The following is an 18,932-nucleotide window of genomic DNA, read 5'->3' as shown; positions in this document are numbered from 1 at the left end:
ACGAAAAGAAGAAGTCTCCAGAAATTAATTATCGCGCAGAAAGTGAACACAAGCGCCTTTTGTCATCCTGATAATGAAGTATCACTGGCGTCTTAATGCTCCTGAGCCGGGCCATGTCTCTGCCGAATTCTGCTGAATAAACTGTGAAAAGTATTGCAATTTACTCTCCAAGGAACCTCATTGTCCGATACAACCACTATTTCCCCTTGCCCAAGCCAGGGGAGAGGCTAGAGAATAGAAATGCTCCCTAGTAACCCCCATTCTCCTCCCCACCCCCCATGGCTAGGAACGGATGAGAGGCCCCGCCCCCCACCCACCCCCACCACTAGGAATGGGTGAGAGGCCCCGCCCCCACCCCACCCCCGCTGCTAGGAATGGATGAGAGGCCCCGCCCCCACCCCACCCCCACCACTAGGAATGGGTGAGAGGCCCCGCCCCCCACCCCACCCCCACTGCTAGGAATGGGTGAGAGGCCCCGCCCCCCCCCCCCCCCCACCAGCTAGGAACGGATGAGAGGCCCCGCCTCCACCCCCACCGCCACTATTATTTGGCATTCCATCGAAGTATTAAATTTATGTTTTGGAGGAGAACTGCTAAGACATAAAAAAAAAAAATAAGTTAATAGGTTGTGTGGCTCCTGGATATAGGCCTGGCCTCTCGTTACAGGGCTGTTCAACACGCCTCAACGGTTGGTGTTTAGTTAAGGTATGGAAGCTAACTAACCTATAAAGCACTGTGCTGTAAATATACCTTTATGAAGCTCTCGGGATGCCCTTTCTAAAATGTGAATTAAGATATTCCCATGGTTTCAAGCCCATAAACTGAGAAGTAGCCATCGCCCTGAGTGGTAATTTGCTTTCTGAAACCTTGGAATATAAATCGCCTTTGCCTGCTGCTCCCCAAATTCGAGTGTGCAAGTGGGATGGTGACTACTGATGACGGGTTTAGAAAAACACATCTAAGAACTCAGACTGGGAGACGGCCCAGTCAGTAAAGCCCTTGCCACACCCGCATACAGACCTGGAGTTCAGGCTCCCAGCAGGTAGACCATGCCTATTAATCTTAGTGCTTGGGTGGAGGAGGCGGAGGCAGGGGGATTCCAGTCTAGCTTCAGTCAGATTCAGTGAGAGACGGTGCCTCAAAAAACAGAGTGAAGGGCAATCGGAGAAGACACCTGACATTGACCTCTGACTGCCCCCCCCCCCGCGCACACACACATACACACACACACACACATACACACAGACACACACACACACTTGTATACATTCACATGAGGGGGAGAGAGAGAGAGAGAGGGAGGGAGGGAGCGGGAGGGAGGGGGAGAGGGGGAAAGAGAGAAAGAGACAGGAGGAGAGAGAGGGAGGGAGAGAGGGGGAGGGAGGGGGGGAGGGAGGGAGAGAGGGGAAAAGAGAGAGAGACAGGAGGAGAGAGGGAGGGAGAGAGGGGGGGGAGGGAGGAGAGAGGGGAAAAGAGAGAGAGAGACAGGAAGAGAGGGAGGGAGGGGAGGGAGGGAGAGGGGAAAAGAGAGAGAGAGAGACAGGAAGAGAGAGGGAGGGAGGGGAGGGAGGGAGAGAGGGGAAAAGAGAGAGACAGGAGGAGAGAGAGGGAGGGGAGGGAGGGAGAGGGGAAAAGAGAGAGAGACAGGAGGAGAGAGAGGGAGGGAGGGGAGGGAGGGAGAGAGGGAGGGAAAAAGAGAGGACGGAGAGGAGAGGGGGGGGGGGGGGGGAGGGAGGGGGGAGGGAGGGAGAGAGGGGAAAAGAGAGAGAGAGACAGGAGGAGAGAGAGGGAGGGAGAGAGGGGGAGGGAGGGGAGGGAGGGAGAGAGGGGAAAAGAGAGAGAGAGACAGGAGGAGAGGGAGGGAGGGAGTGGGGGAGGGAGGGAGAGAGGGGAAAAGAGAGAGAGACAGGAGGAGAGAGAGGGAGAGTTGGGAGGGGAGGGAGGGAGAGAGGGGAAAAGAGAGAGACAGAAGGAGAGAGAGGGAGAGGAGGGAGGGAGAGAGAGAGGGAGAGAGAGCGCGGGAGAGGAGGGGGGGAGGAGAGAGAGATAGAGCGGCGAGGGGGGAGAGAGAGAGGAGGGGGGTGGAGAGAGAGAGCGCACGCACTGTGGTCATTGACATTCTTCTTGTGTCCGGTGCTTTCTCACTGCCGTGGTTTTGGCCCATAGTTCCAGATGGTCCATCATGGTGAAGAAGTACTAGCAGTCAGGGAGGGCACAGTGCAGAGGCAGAAGACTGCCTGTTGACAGTGCAACCACACTCTGGAAGCAGGGACTCAACAGAGAGTGGGGGCCGGCTGCAAAGCCCTCAAGGCCCATCCCCAGTAGCTCACGTCCTCCAGCAAGGCTGCCCCTCTTAGAAATTCCACAACCTTCCCCCACAGTGCCACTGTCTGGGAACCAAGGGTTCACACACATGCACCTGTGGAGGGCATTTCACGTTCAGACCACGGCACACCTTTACTTAGGGGCTGTTTTCTTCTCCCTGTTTAAAGAGCCGCCATATTTCACCGCTGAGCCCGAGAGTCGGATGCTAGGGGAAGTGGAAGAGACTGTGGACATCCCATGTCGAGCCATGGGTGAGTATGGGAAGTCCCAGATGCGGCCCGTGGTGAATGGCTGTGAACGTCTGGAGTGGCCTTTAAGTCCTTCCAGAGAGACAGTGAGCATGAAGGGTTGGGACACTGGACACTGGGGCTCAGTAAGCACTCTGTGGCCTTGCTGAAGGAAGTCATCATTGTGAAGATCTTGCTTCCTTGCTGTCTGTAGAACAGCCCAAGGGTGGCAAGATATAATACCTGCTTACCCTCAAGAAGGGGGAGGAGAAAAGGAAGCCCTTGGCCCTTGTGTGACCAAGAGAGAGGACACAGCAGACCCTGTGACTTGCTCAGTGTCTGGGTTCCCCAGAGTATGTGGGCCTGAGACTGTGGCTCTCACATGAAACCCATCTGCATCCACCAGTTGATAGGACTGAGGACCACATCTATCCATCAAATCGTCCTTTTATTCAAAACTAATTAATTAATTAATTTTTGACTCAGGGTCTAATTTAACCCAGGCTGGTCTCAAACTTGCCCTGCAGCCAAGGATGATGTTGAGCGCTTGATCCTCCTGTATTCACCTCTCAAGAGCTAGGTCTACAGGTGTGAGCCACCGCACCTGGGTTGTGCAGCGCTGGGGATGGAACTAGAGGCTCACACATTCTAGGCAAGCACTCTGCCAACTGAGCTACACCCCAGGCCCCATCAGCACTGTTTTTGAACAGGAACTTCTACTTTTTTTCCCTCTTGGCTCTGGGTCATTCTGCTCTCCTCCCTGTGGCTCACTGTACCTATTACCCCGTCTATGACTTTATCATACGGTTGCACAGGGAGTGACGTAACATTGCCCCCTCCAGCCATGTGCACACCCACACCCACACCCACACACACACACACACTCAAATTCTCGCATGCACATGTGCATGTGTGCACACACACATACACACACACACAAATCCTCACATGCACGTGCATGTACACACAAGCACACACACACACACACACACACACACACACACACTCATGCACACATGCCACAGGCTTTAACCAGGCAATCTGTTACTGAGACCTGTACAGATGAAAAGACTCTTTTCCTGCGTGCTTCGACCTGGCATCATAAACATGGTTTTCCTCCACTCACGATGACCCTCGCTTCATAATGACAGTGCTGGAGACCCAGAGTAGTGAAAGTGAAGCAGTTTATTGTGTGACCTTGCAAAGTCTGGCATCAGCCTATAGAAAAGGCAGAGGGAAAAAATGCCCTAAATTCCCCCATCCAATTGGTTCCGGATAAAAAGCTTTTATCTAATGTATGTCCTGGGGCTGGCGACTCCCTCCTTTTCTGAGCTGCGGGCTTAGTCATGTGGCTGACTGCCTGTGACTTTTCAACCATAGAATGAACCCCACAGCACCTGGGCAAGCAGATACCAGCAGCTAGCTGGGGAAGACAGGGGACCAGGGCCTCCTGATTGCCTGTGGCTCTCCTGTGATCCTTACAGGCACCTCCTACTGAAAAAAAAAATGGACCAGACTGATTTATACCTCACGCTACCAGTCTGGTGAGCATTCCAGTCGTACAAGAGAGATGCTACCTCTCTATACACAGTTGAAACCTTGCTTCAGAGAAAGCATTACGCCCAGAGGCTCCAAGATTCAACGGGGCACCTACTGGAGAATTGTCACGAGGTGTCTGGCAGGCAGAAACTGCTCACCAAATCCTGGGGTCGTGTGGCAATGCAACCCAAGTCAAAAACCGGGTCCATGGGCACATGCTCCTGTCACGACATGTAGGTACCCCTGAAAGCTAATGTCTAGAATTGGAGCAGACACACCTCCCCATGTTCAACCATGGCCATCCCACCCTACAGTTCTAAAATGGGAGGCATGCGGCTCACAACAGCTCTTGGTCAACACAGAGTCACTTCAAGCTGCAAGTCCCTTCTGGTGACTTACATCAAACCTGCCCTTTGCCAAAGGACTCACAGCCTCTGGTCCCCACTCCCGACCCCCCCCCCCCCATCATGGCCTCTCTCTAAACACGCTCTGCTTCCGTTCCCCTCTACTTTAGTTCTGTTAGTGCAGCCTCAGAGGAAGATGAGTGAGGGACGGTACAGACGTGGAATGGAGGCACTCCTCCATACTGCGGCGGCCTTGTCCTCTTCCACCTACCTCAGCAGCCACTAAAGTGGAGCTCTGTGGGTGAGAAGCTGTGCGGAAGTTTCTGTCTTAGGACTGAGTGCATCCTCTGCTCCCACGGGGCATACAGTTCCCATGTGACATGAAATTGACCTCAATAGAAACACTCCCACCCTCCCATGTAGTCACTATTATTTTTCAATAAATGACAATTTTAACATTCTCCCTCTGTCAGGAGAATGCTCTCTTCTTTGCATAATGTCTGCAGGGGAAACCGCTGAGCAGGGACTTGTAAATGTGTATTGAACCAACCGGTCTTCCCACATTGCTCTGCCGTCATGTGATTTACAGCTTTCTCTCTTAACTCTGGCAATGAAACAAACTGCATGGGAAGTTGGTGGGGGATGGGGGTCCCCCCTGTGAGAGCTACATCATGTAATCGCCATTATGAGGTTTTACATGAATTGCATATGCTTTTACCTTGAAATGGATTTTAAAAAGTTGTCCTGATTTAATGAGAGGTGACAGGAAACGTAATTAAGGGGAAGAACGGCCCGAGAACACATCACTTGGAAATGCTCCCAACATTAGCTCTATTCACTCAAATGGACCTTCTACACCCACGTACACTGAGACTGAGTCGAGTCTGCGTAAGCCTTATGGAATCGTGGCAAAATGTGCTTTTTAAAACTTTGATTCATTTTGTGATTTATTATGCCAAGCCTGGAGCCACATGTAATCCCAGCACTAAGGAGTTGGAAGCAAGAAGGCCAAGAGTTCAAGGCCAGCCTGGGCTACATAGCAAGATTTTGTCTTAAAAACCAATAGAGAGAGCAGGGCATGGTGGCGTACACCTTTAGTCCCAGCACTCAAGAGGCAGAGGCTGGTGAATCGCTGTGAGTTCGAGGCCAGCCTGATCTACAAAGTTATTCTAGGACAGCCAAGGCTACACAGAGAAACCCTGTCTCAGAAAAACAAACAAACAAACAAACAAACACCAGGAGAGAGAGAGAGAGACAGAGACAGAGACAGACAAAGAGATCATTTTTATCTAGGGAAATTGAGGAACAAAAGCACCTAAACTCTAGAACTAAATCTTAGTATCTCCTCGGGATTCCAAGCCCACTGTATTTCTGGAGTTTGTTATGTCATATGGGTTCAGGCTGGTTCTCCCTGGAGCCTCTTGCATACCTAGTTCTCCCTTCCTGGGTGAGTGTGGTCCTCTTGGTCTTCAGGGAGGTCAGAGATATTCCCCCAGAAAGCTGTCTTCCATCCGCCCTGCACAGAAGCTTGTAGAGGGCCCAAGCGGTCCCCATGCAGGACCGTGCTGCCCCGGGCACACAGTGGCATCGTCTATCAGCCCTGGGCTACATGAGCTGACTCTCACTGTGGAGACAGGGCTTTAGAAGTCCGCACCTGGCTGCGGAGGCTGCAGGCTGTCCCTTCCATATCACACTGTATCCACAGTCCGGGAGCAGATAGAGGTGAATGCTCAGCTTACCTTCTCGTTTCTGTTCAGCTAAGGGTCCCGGCCCATGGGATGGTGCCACTCACCTCCAGACTGCGTCTTTCCACTTCAGTCAACCCAATCTAGAAGCTCCCAATGACTCTGGCCTAGCCTCCCAAGCAGGGACCGGATCGGAGCCATCAACCCGTCCTAAACTCAAAGGCAATTACAACCTAAATGAGTTGCTGACCCGGGACCTTCAGATGAGAGTAGGGAGGACCCGTGGCCCTGGCTCATTCCTGCTTCCTCTTCAGGCCACTCAGTGCAGGTTTCCTCATGTAAAACAAGGGAAGTGTCTCATGGATATGGTGTGAGAAGGATCGCTGTGTGAGCCTCTGAAGGCTCGTCAGTCAGCGCTCCTGGAGCGTAATGCTTCTTTCTGTTCCTTTCCAGGCGTTCCTCTTCCCACCCTCCAGTGGTACAAAGACGCCGTCCCCCTCAGCAAGGTCCAGAACCCGAGGTACCGAGTGCTCCCCAGCGGAGGCCTGCACATTCAGAAGCTGAGCCCAGAAGACTCTGGAATCTTCCAGTGCTTTGCCAATAACGAGGGAGGGGAGATCCAGACCCACACCTACCTGGATGTGACCAGTGAGTATCACACGTGTCTGCATGGCCAGCCCTCACGTCAGAGCATCCCGTCAGCTCCTGAGGTGATGGCACAGCTAAGGCGATCTGTGCCCCAGGCACATCTGTGAGCTTTCCTCTTTGGAGCTGAGGGCTTTTTTTTTTTTTTTTTTTTTTTTTCTTTTTAAATCCGCCTTTTTATGCAAGTAGGAAATTATTTCCATCCCTCCCTACTCCCCTCATCCACCCCGCCCCCAACCCCGCACGCACTCTGGACAGAATCAGAAAGACTATCGTGTGCATAGCGTACTAATCTTTTTCTTTTGATCCCTTTTCCCCCTCCATTTAAGAAAATATTCATTCTCTACTTTAGTTTTATTGAACAATTATAGTTCTTTTGTGGGTTTCTTTTATTATCCCATTAGCAGAAATACCTTGGCACCCCGTCTTTGAAAAATAAAATAAAAAGTACAGGTTCTCACAGTATCTGTGGGTTTTCTTTCCAATCTCCCGCAGCCTTAACATTGTTTTTCTGAAATGGAATGGAATTTAGTGGCTACGGAATCGCACCTTTCAAGCTTGCCCTTTCAGAGGCAAAAAGAGTTGATATCGCAGGTGTGAGCGCCACTGCAGAGTGTGGCTGTGCCTGTGTGGGACTGGTGGCTCCCTGTGGTCTGTGAAGAGATGGCCACCTTCCTGAAATGCATGTGTGTTGTTTGGTGAACCGGGAGGCCGCTGTCCTTGACTTTTGCCAGCAGATCATATGTGGCCTCCACGGCAGAGTGAAGGAAACCAATCCTTCTCTGCGCAGTAGAAATAATATTGGGTGTCTAAGTGAGAAACTTGAGTTTGCATTCATTAGAATTATTTAAAACCTACCTTGCAGCTGGAGGCCAGGGTGTTCCGAGGCCAAGACTGACCGGGAAGTTTGGGGTTGTTTGCTTATTTCTTCTTAAGGGTCTGGGAATAGATGTCATAGGCTTTGACTGCACGGTCAGTGCCACAGCCACGTAGCAAAGGATGGGTGTGCAGGAGTGGCTGTGAGTGTGTGCGAGGTATCTGGCTCCCCCACCCCTCACCCCTAACCTGTCCTGTCATTGGGAAAGAGGCACGTGGCGCTGCAATGGTGTGGCTGGTCTGGAAAAGACTGGGAAGTTGGCCTGCATTTCAGTTCGGCACACCCCTGGTGTATTCCTCTTACAAGGGGTTGTGATGCCCTCATGCTGCCTATGTATCCCCATGAATAAAAAGAAGCCACAGCATGGGAAAGGAGCTCTTAAACGTGTATTTCAGGATTCGGGATGCCCCTGGGAAGAGTGGCTATGTCCTATCCCCTAAAGGACAAAGGTAGTTGGTTTCTGTATATAAACACGCTTCCTGGGCCCCTGGATGTCACACAGGGCATCCACTCCCCTTCCGATACTGAGCAATGACAGGTGACTCCTAGGAGATCAAAAGCTCGGGGTGGGGACCATTCCAGAATGACTTCTGTTTTTCACATAGCACCCTCACCTCTGATTGGTCCTGCAAGATCTGTGCGGATTCCCAGGCGGGCTTCTCAGAGGCTGTGCCACAGCTCACTGTCAACTCCTCCCCACAGATATTGCTCCTGCCTTTACCCAGCCTCCGGTGGACACCACGGTTACTGACGGGATGACGGCTGTCCTGAGATGTGAGGTGTCTGGGGCTCCCAAGCCCGCCATCACGTGGAAGAGAGGCAGGTGGCTCTGCAGCAGCATGTCCGGTGTGGAAAACACTGGGGTGTTGGCTGCATTTTCTTTTCTTCTCACTCCGTCACTCGGTGAAGACTGGGTGACAATTATTGGATGCCTGTGCCAGGAACTGGGTGCCCGGGGTGCAGTGTGAGTGAGACAGGCGGCCCTAGGCTTCTAGCAAACTTGGGGACGGCAGAATGGTTCAGTCAGTAAAGTGTCTGTGACAAAAGCATGAAGACATGAATTCAGACCCCGGTACCCACACAAAAAGCTGTGTACATCTCATCCTGGCACGGGGGAGGCAGAGGTAGGAGATCCTGGGGGCTTGCTGGCCAGATAGTCTAGCCAAGTTGGTGAACCCCAGTTCCCAGCCATAAACCCTGTCTCAAAAAAAAAAAAAAAAAAAAAAAAAAAAAAAAAGGAAAGAAAGGAAGGACAGCCTCTACATACATGCATAACATTTACATGTGAACCTGCACATATACACACGGGCACATGTACACACACAAACATAAACATGAGCCACATATAGAAGTGGTTCTCAACCTGTGGATCACGACCTCCTTCAGGACCAAATGATCTTTTCACAAGGGTCCCCTAGGGCCATCAGAGAACATAGCTATTTATATTATGATTCATAACAGCTACAAAGTTACAGCTATGAATTAGCAACAAAAATAACTTTATAGTCGGGTGTCACCCCAACATGAGGAACTGTATATATTTAAAGGGTCGCAGCGTTTGGATGGCTGAGAACCACTACCATACACGCAATTTTTTTTTTTATTAGCAAAGTCAGTGGGAATTAAAAGACAGTAGTAGCCGTGTAAATATGGCTGTCCTTTAAGTAAGCCTTCCGCTCTCTTGGGCTCCTGAAGATAGTAAGGCCTGGATGTGAGGTAAAGATAAGAAGCAGTCACCGGAAGTCAAGGATTCCGTACACAGATCGGAATCTGACGTGTTTCCGGTGTTCATGATCCTCGGCGATGAGGAGGACGCTGCTGCAGCTGATTCGACACAGAATGCTCCCTCTGCTTGGAGGGCTGTCTTGCCAGCCGCCACCAACCCTTTCCTTCCTGCCGGTGGCGGGGCCTCTAATGTTTCCTCTTTTCTCTCCTGCTCCTCAGGGAACCACATCCTGGCCAGTGGCTCTGTCCGGATTCCCAGGTTCGTTCTGCTGGAATCTGGGGGGCTGAGGATAGCCCCTGTCTTCATCCAGGATGCTGGCAACTACACCTGCTACGCAGCCAACACCGAGGCCTCTGTGAACGCATCTGCCATGCTCACCGTGTGGAGTAAGGGCCATTCTCTGAGAACCTACCGTGAACCCCGCTCTCATCCCCGGATGTCAGCGCCCCCTTAGATTGTCCTCACCTAATCCAAAGAAAGTGATTATTTTTTTTACAACTAGTTTATAGAAGTCGTTTGAGTAATTGAATTTTCTGCTTCTGAGAGAATAATTAGGAGACGTATCCAGAGATTCACTGGGGCTGTTTCAAAAGCGGTAACAGATCGACTTTTTAAGATCGGCAGACTTATTATATCCAGTTGGCTGGAATAGCTAAAGTAACGTTTTGATTAATTTTATAAGAAAATCGAATCAATCGTTGCTATCCTAAAGAAAGTAAGTTGCAGACTGAAAAAGAGATTGCTCAGTCAATACGATACTTGACCTGTAATCATGAGGTCATGAATTTGATCCCTAGCACCCACATAAAGCCAGGGGTACACTTTGCAACCCCAGTGCTATGGAAACAGAGCCAGGAGGATGCCTGGGGCTCAACCAGCCAGCCAGTCATCCAGTCTCACCCCGTCCTCCAGGCACACAGAGAGAGACCCTGTGTCATGAGATAAAAAAATAAGAAAGAGACCTGGCATCTCCCATCTCTGCATGCACGCAAACACATACAAGTGCGCACACACACACACACACACACACGGGAACATGTGTGCACACACAACAGAAGGCATTCTTTCTACACTCTCTGATGCTCGACTACATTAAATAGGGGTGTTCCTGGTGGCGTAGAAGCAAACGGTGGGGATATCTTTGTTCCTCCAGCTTTTGCCATCCTCGCTGGAGGTCACTGGTTCTTGAGGTGCAGAAAGAGTAGCTTCCTGTAACGTGCTGATCGGAACCCCAGCTGTCCCCTGCCTCTAGTGCCTGAATGCTCTTTCCCGCGTTGCCCCAGCCCACGGGACTCTCACAGCTCACCTTTCAAGGAGAAAGCGGTGCAGACTGACAATCTCCGCAAGAGTCTCTAGTGAGAGAGAAAGTTCAAACTCACTTGAATAATATGTGAAGATGCACATGCACGCACACACACACACACCCTGCTTCTGCTCATATTTGGCATTTTCTCTCATGCCATCACTGCACACTTTGATAAATGACCCTTTTAATGGAAAATGTTAAGGCTCTCCTCTTTTCTCAATTATTCCTATGTCTAGGGGTAGGGGTGGGACATGCACATGAGTGTAGGTGTCCTCAGAAGCCTGAAGAAGGCCTTTGGTTGTCAGAAGCTGGAATTTCAGGCAGCTCACGTGGCTGCTGGGAGTTGAAGCCAGTACTCTGCGAGAGCAGTGTACACGCTTAACCACCGAGCCATCTCTCCTGCCCCTAATAACCCTTTACATATTTTTAAATTAGGTAGTCTGGAAACATTAAGAGTCTTTTTAAATTTTTGTTTAAATTCCTAAAATATTGGCAAAGTACTTTTTAAAAAGTTTTGTTATGTTTGGAGATCGAGTGAACCAGGTCTGATGCAAGGCAACACTCGCCTCACATTTACTTGTGAGCTTGTGGAAAAGGAAACAAAAAAAGAGAGGTCTGACTCTCCCCAGAGCACACTCCAGAAAGTTCCATGGATCTGTTGAGGATCAAAGTTAGGACCATGCCAAGGCATGTGGCAGTAAGTCAGCTCAGTGCCCTGTAGACTTTTCCAGGTGTCTACGTCTATCTGTTTGTAACAGTCATGTGCCCTCTCATAGACAAAGTCTCTAAGACTTTCCCTGATACCCAGCAGACAAGCCACCATGCTGGGTCTCGAGTGAATCCCTGAGACTTACAAGTTCTCAATCTGTGTGTGTGGCACCACAATGGTGTTCCCTGGCTTGTGTGTGACAGCACAGCGCAGGCCGACTGTGGGGAAGCTGGCATCTGCAGTAGCAGCTCTGGGCCCCGGATGCGGGACAGCTGATAGACATTGCCTCTCAGCAGCTGTGTGGTCCTGGGCACCTCACTTTGGTCCTGGGTATTTGCTCACTCTCAGAGTTAGGAATGATTGTGGTCACCTCAGGTTTGCCCGTTGGATTAACTCAACACAAATGAAGGTACCTTCCAAAGTCACATGGGACTGTGTGGACACTAGAAAAGTTAAGATAATAATCATCTTAGCAAAGAACATAGATTTTATTTATATACTATTTATTTGTTTATGTGTTCATTTACAGCCCGTAGGATTAAACCTAGGACTTCTGCCACTGAGCTTCATCCTCAAACACCTGCCCCGTCTCTTTTTAACTTTTTCTTTGAAATCAGGTCTCATAATGTTTCCTAGGTTGCTCTTAAACGTATTATCCTGTAATTTGCAGGCCATGAACTCACTCTCAGCCCAAGTTGGCCTCAAATTTGTGACCCACCTGTCTCAGCCTCCCTAGCCACTGGAATGGCAGACCTCCACTCCTAGCTTAAAAATCCAGACTTTAGGCTGGAGAGACAGCTCTGACCGTCAAGCGCTTGAGGCCCTGGGTTTGATCCTTATGTAGAAGAGCTGGGAGCGATAGCTCACACTTGTCATCCTGTCAAGGGGAGTGGGAGACGGGCAGATCCTGGGAGTTCACTGGCCAGCAAACCTACCTTACTTGGTGAGTTCCAGGCCAGTGAGAGACCTCCATCAGAAACACAAGGTTGACAGTTTCAGAGGAGCAACCCAGATTGCCCTGTGGCCCTCACACATCCACAAAACACACAGAGAGACACTCCAAAAAGTCCAGACTCCCTAACCATCTGCATAAGCATGCTGTCTCTGTCTGTCTGTCTGTCTGTCTGTCTGTCTGTCTCTCTCTCTCTCTCTCTCTCTCTCTCTCTCTCTCCCACACACACAGACACCTCTCCACCCGCCCCCGCCCCCCGGGGTGAGAGTTTGGACACCCAGGATGACTTAGGAGTGTGTGGGTTAACTGGCCTTTGCTGCCACACAGAAAGGCTTGTTCTCCGTTCCCTGAGGCATCACTGAGTGCCTGCTTCCATTCATACCTGTTTTTGCCAAGATGAGAGAGCCTTTGGGAGGCGGGGGACTTTGATGTCAGGTGATCAATTCATTTTCCCCAGAGGAAGGGCACAGGCTCGCACACACTTCATTGGGCTGTGACTTGTATCATTTCAGATCGAACGTCCATCGTTCACCCTCCAGAGGACCGCGTGGTGATTAAGGGGACGACGGCCACCCTGTGCTGCGGAGCCACCCACGACCCTCGGACCTCTCTCCGGTTGGTCGCTCACACTGTTCTCATTCTTTAGGACGTGTTAAGAGTCCTTGGCCCAGTGGAGGAAAAGTTGAGATGAGAAGGGAGAGTTGGGGCTGGGGGGCTGGCGTCTTTGATTTTCTCAGAAGATCCCTGATGGTGGCATCTCCCATTGGCGGGCTCCGTCATTAATCACAGGAATCCGTCTTCCATTCTAAGCCTTATGTATTATTTACGGTGGGCTATGCTCCACTCCATGGCTTCAATACAGCTTTTTGTGATTTTCCTGCCGAGGTTAATACACTGTCTGTAAAACGCACTTGTCAGGGACTGACACTTAATGAGACAAAAATCCAGAGGGATGGAATAGGATTTCAGTGCTATTGACATGGGAGCTCCGCAATGCTCAGGAGGGGGTTTCTACCCTGCAAGGATGGTTTTTATGTATCGCAGGGAGAAGAAAGGCATCTGGGTGGGTGTCCAAGGGCAGGGGAGGGAAACCCTGGCAGGGGAATCTCCAGTGCCAAGTGGGACATCATGAAGACGTGAGGCTCCTCATGATAACTGTGACTACACACACTGGGCTTCTTGCTGTACGCCTCTAATCCCAGCACTGCACTGGTGGAAACAGGGTGTTCTGAAATTGAAAGTTGTGTTGAGACACCTGATTCAAGGCTAGTTTTGGTTACAGGAAATCCTCTCTCAAAACAAAAACAAGAACAGGCTAAGCATGGTAGCACATGTCTAACACCAGCACTGAGGAGGCAGTGGCAGGGGGATCTCTGTGAGTTCAAAGCCAGCTTGCTCTAACATAGTGAGTTCCAGGATATCAAGGGCTACACAGTGAGACCCTGTCTCAAAACCAAAGCAAACAAAGCAAAAAAAAAAAAGAAAGAAATCTCAAACAAGGCCACTTGAGGTAAGAGCCTGGCTCCAGACAGGTGGCCATCAGCCATGAGCTTCGTCTCAAAGAGCAGAATAGTTGTGACTTTTCAGACTCAACCCTGACAATAATAAACAAAGCAGGAGGCACAGAGAGAAACATGCTACACGGCATTGTCACCTTAGTTCTGAAACATGCTACACGGCATTGTCACCCTACCTTAGTTTTGAAAGGCCTCGCTTGGCCAGAAGGATGGGATCGGAGTCGCACCGAGCAGAGGGTCTGGCTCTCAAAGTGTGCACTGAGAACTGCCTTCAGAGACTTGACCCTTCCTCCCTCTCCAGTGTGCATATTTGGCACACCATCTCCACCTGACCCTCCAGCCTGTCCAGGGCTGGGATACAAGTGTGCGCTAATTACAAGAACAACAAAGAAAAAAAAAAAAAAAACCAAGGGAAAAAATAGGAAGCAGCAAGTTAAGGGTTACTGAAGGGATTCTGGAAGGCCTACCCAGGGAGCTTTTTCACACCCAGAGAAGAATCCTTTCATTGTTAAGGCAGCAGGGTACGGTTTCAAATATGTGTGTGTGTGTATGTGTGTGTGTGTGTGTGTATGTGTGTGTGTGTGTGTGTATTCAAATCAAGAGCTCAGAAATGTCCCTCTGGGACGGTCCCTTTGCAGCACTTAATGTGCTCATTGGAAGAGACCCTCTTTCTGTGAAGGACTCGGGCTGTCCCACTTTGGAGGGCCCCCAGCTATCCAGGGCAACCTGTCCTTTCTCTTCAAGTGGACTCTTTGCTGCTGTCCCTTATGTTGCAGGGCGGCCTCCTGTGACTAATTCACGACAGTTTGTGCTGGGAACATGCAGGGCAGAAAGGGCTGGTACATCTTGAAAATGCGATCATATTATTCTAATAAAGAAAGCCCAGCACTTTCATCTCATTCAGCCATCAGTAGAGGCCCTGCCCCAGGGACATTTATGGCTGGACAGGCTCTTAATTGAGTCTATATTGGAATAGAAAAATGTGCCAAAAATGGCCATAAAGATCAAATGATTAAGAAAGGTGGTGTCGGAGACAGCCTGTCAGGGTTGGGGGCTATGAATAGGACAGCTATGAGCTGCTCTGAGCTTTGCTCAGGAAGTGGGGGTGCCTCTCTTGGGGCCTTAAGCAAGCATTACTAAGGCAGGAGAGCAGGGTAGGTTCAGTTCAGTAGGTGACATGGCCCACAGAGTCCCTGTCTCTCAGACACATGCTCAGACAGGTTTTCACAGTCACCTTCATTGTCCTATTTGGGGATTTTGTTCATTGTACCTATGTGTGTTGGAGGTAGTATATCTATAGTGTGCTTGTGTGTGTGTGTGTGTGTGTGTGTGTGTGTGTGTGTGTGTGTGTGTGTGTGTGTGTGTTTTGTATAAATGGCTGTGTGCAGTTGTCCAGGGAAGCCAGACATAGGTGTCAGATCTCCATACCTGGAGTTCTGGGTGGTTGTGAGCCACCTGACCTGGGGTTTTTTAGAACCAAACTTGGGTCTTCTGAAAGGGCAGGACACACTCTTAACCACTGAGCCATCTCTCCAGCCCCAAACTCATACTTTTCCAAAGCGTAACATGATAATTTTTACTCTGCCCTCACCATCAGGGAAGGGGCAGGGCTCCTGCTCCCGTGGGGTTTGTGACTCAGCCTCTGCTTGGCCCACAGCTACGTTTGGAAAAAGGACAACGTGGTCATCACACCATCGAGCAGCTCCAGAATCGTGGTGGGGAAGGACGGGTCCCTTGTCATCAGCCAGACATGGTCAGGGGACATCGGCGACTACACCTGTGAGATTGTATCCGAGGGGGGGAACGACTCCCGGACGGCACGGCTGGAAGTCATGTGAGTACCGAGCCTCCCCCTGCCTCTGCACTGCCACGTGAGCACCCTTAGCCCACAGCATGCCCACATGCTGTCCCAAGCCATCAGCCCGAGGCCAGCACAGCCCATCATTCAGCTGTGTACGATGGCAAGGCCTTTCCCCCTTCTGTCTCACCCACGTGTGTGCATGCATGTTCGGAGAGGTGCGTGTGCATATGTTGGGGATGGGGTGCTAGGTGTGAAGGCCAGAGGTCAACCTCAGCTGACATTTCCTCAGGAGCTGTACACCTTGTTTGTTCGAGACAGGGCCTCTTAGGGCCTCTTTTACCTGGAGCTTTCTGATATGGCTGGTTGGCCTGGCCAGGGAACCCCAGAAGTCGACCTGCCTCCACCTCCCCCGTGCTGCAATTACAAGCATGTGCCAGCAAATGCAACATCGTTGTTCAGATTCTAGGGGGGGTCAAACTCGTGTCCTGATACTTACAAGGCAAGCACTTTACCAGCTAAGGTATATCGCCTTGGTTTGTTTGTACGTTCTTTCTTTTCCTCCTCTTCCCACCATTGCCCCCCAACACACCCATTCTTTATGTGGCTTCAAAATCAGAATGTTTTGTTCTTGCATAGATGGTCACCGTCCCAGTGAATCCTTCCCCCATGGCATTGGCACCATGCTGTGAAGGATGTTTACCTCATGGCCATCAGGTAGCTGTGAATTTCAGGGGATTGCCTGTCAGAAGCCCAGAGCCAAGCAGCCCCCCATTAAGTCTTTTACAGCCTTTAAGATAGCGACCAGTTGGGCTGGAGAGATGGCTCAGAGGTTAAGAGCACTGGCTGCTCTTCCAGAAGACCTGAGTTCAATTCCCAGCAACCACCTGGTGGCTTACAACCATCTATAATGAGATCTGGTGTCCTCTTCTGGCCTGCAGGCACACTGTATACATAATAAATAAATAAATCTTAAAAAAAAAAAAAAAAAAAGATAGCGACCAGCTGCCCCATTACTTCCAATCTAGACCTCCCTGTGGGTCCTGGGCTCACGCGGGAACCAGTGATAGACTCTGTGCCCCTGTCTTTCCTCAGCTACCTTTCTGCTCACAGAGCAAGAAGCCGAAAGGCCTGCTGGCAATGTCCCCCTTTTCAACGTGCATTTTATTTGCCTTATATCAATGTGCCTCCCCCACCTCACCCCTAAAAGATCCCTGAGCACATGCGCACAAAATGCAGCCTGCAAAGAAGCAATCGAAGCCTCATGGTTGCCAGGACAGGAGCCTGTGCCTGATGCCCATCATCTGCCCGCCCATCCCTACCACTACAGTGCATACTGGGTCATCAGAAGGCAACTGTGAGAGGCTTTTCTGATAGCTCTGCCCACCATGGTGCAGGAAGGATTCTGAGCACAGAAAGCAGCCCCTGAAAAATAGCATCAGGACACTTCGCATCATCTGTCTTTGAGTCCCCAGTGTCTGCTGAGGGGATTAGAGATGAAGAAAGCGCCTGCAGAGAGCCTCGCTCGCTCCTTGCTTGGCCTTCTCTGTATGCCCCATGCACTCAAGAGTGAGCAAATGCAAGCTCTCCACATCAGAGGAACATAAAAGGTTAACGAATGTGCTGGAGAGATGGCTCGGCAGTTAAAAACACTCGCTGCATGTGCAGAGGACTCGAGTTCAGATCTCAGCACCCACATTGGGTATCATAGCTCATGACTGCCTGTGACTCCTGCCCCAGGGGATCTGGCGCCCTCCTCTGACCTCCTCTAGCACCCACACACAGTAGGCATGCACACATACACAAAAGATGTGAACAATAAAGGTTTAACGAAGGGGCTGGGATGTGGCTCCATGGGTAACACGCTTGCCATGCACGCATGCACACACAGAGTTTACACGTGTGGCAACAGTATTAAAGCTGAGTGAGCTGAGTGCCCTGTACACCTGTACTCCCAGTGCTGGGGAGGCTCACACAGGTGGGTCACTGGGGCCTGCTTGCCTGGCAATTTATCAGAATTGGTTAGCACAGATTGAGTACTAGGTGCTATCTCAGATAATGAGGTAGAGAGTGCTTGAGGAAGACACCTGGCATCAACCCCTAGCTTACACACACACACATGCACACGCACACACATATTCGTGCATGCACACGTAACGCACACTTGCACACACGCACGCATTGGCACATACTCACATGCACACGCACATGTGCGCGCGCGCGCACACACACAGAATTAATGATGTATAGTACCCGGTTCAGAAAGCCTAGGATACATTTAGGAACTGAAGCTGAAACAGCCCCATCCTAACTCCTAGCTGACCCCTCTTGAGCTGACTCCAATTCTCCTTAGATGCTGGTCATCCCTGGGAAGCAAAGTCACCCTTGCTAGCCATGGTGAACCTAGAGCCCTCAGATCAGCTTTGGGGCCCATTTGGCTTTGAAGAAGCTGGGGTCTCCTCCTTCCTTAGCACCCCCCTCAGCTCTCTATGTCCCCAGCACCCTGCTGCCTCCGTGGTGTGGCTAGTGTCTTCTGTTGGTGTCACCTGAGGGCTCCTGCTTATATACCCTTTAGCATTCAGCCTCAGGATGGTGTCCAGCCGTTCAGTCACAGGCACCTCCCAACTTTGTCCCGGCCCATTCTCATAGCATCAACCACAGCAGGAGAGACAAGGCTACCACCATCTCAAACCCTTTCCTCCAAGAAGTCCCGCAGCAATAAATGTTTGCATTTTTGGGCACCTGGCATACAACAGGTGCTCAATAAATGCGCACTGCCTGGTTGTTGGCTGAAGGCAGGCAGGGACCCACTGATGAGTATGCGTTTTAGGCTGTTGACTGGCCTCCACTCCTCTCTTCCGCCGTCAAGATATGTCTCAGGAATAAACACGCAGGCGCCTGCTGTCTATCAGAAACCCAGCTCCGTTGCCCTCCTCAGCTCTGGAACTTTTTAAAAATCATTTTGATGATGTTAGTGAACACAGCCAGTGAATTCGCATAATTTTCCATGCTATTCACATTTTTAAAAACTACCTTTGAGAACTCTTAGATCACCCAGCCTGGGTATCAAATGAATATGTGTTAGCAGTTCCTAAAGGCTCCGTCAGCACCAGCCCAACTGCATATTTCCAATATAGCACGTTCTTTTCATCCTGCGCCTTTTTATGTTCTGCTGATTTACATATCTTCCCCACTAGTTACTTATTTGATTTCCTCTAAGTAAAATACATTTTTCAGCAAATGTTTCTGTATGTATAAAATAATAGGCTTCCTGCAATGGTG

General features: G+C 50.4%; 1 protein-coding gene across 1 annotated transcript in view; it reads left to right on the top strand.

Annotated features, from left to right (window-relative positions):
- Window positions 1-18,932, top strand: part of Sdk1 (sidekick cell adhesion molecule 1) — a 952,579-nt gene that overhangs the window by 684,823 nt on the left and 248,824 nt on the right. Inside the window, exons 8-13 of the mRNA XM_051161155.1 lie at window positions 2,493-2,576; window positions 6,574-6,768; window positions 8,345-8,461; window positions 9,587-9,754; window positions 12,848-12,950; window positions 15,510-15,686. Of these exons, the coding sequence (XP_051017112.1) occupies window positions 2,493-2,576; window positions 6,574-6,768; window positions 8,345-8,461; window positions 9,587-9,754; window positions 12,848-12,950; window positions 15,510-15,686 (844 nt within the window). The remainder of the gene's footprint in view (window positions 1-2,492; window positions 2,577-6,573; window positions 6,769-8,344; window positions 8,462-9,586; window positions 9,755-12,847; window positions 12,951-15,509; window positions 15,687-18,932) is intronic.

Source organism: Acomys russatus, chromosome 19, assembly GCF_903995435.1.
Source record: "Acomys russatus chromosome 19, mAcoRus1.1, whole genome shotgun sequence".
NCBI lineage: Eukaryota > Metazoa > Chordata > Mammalia > Rodentia > Muridae > Acomys > Acomys russatus.
The sequence above is the reverse complement of the archived record's forward strand: the minus strand, read 5'-3'. Positions and strand labels throughout refer to the sequence as shown.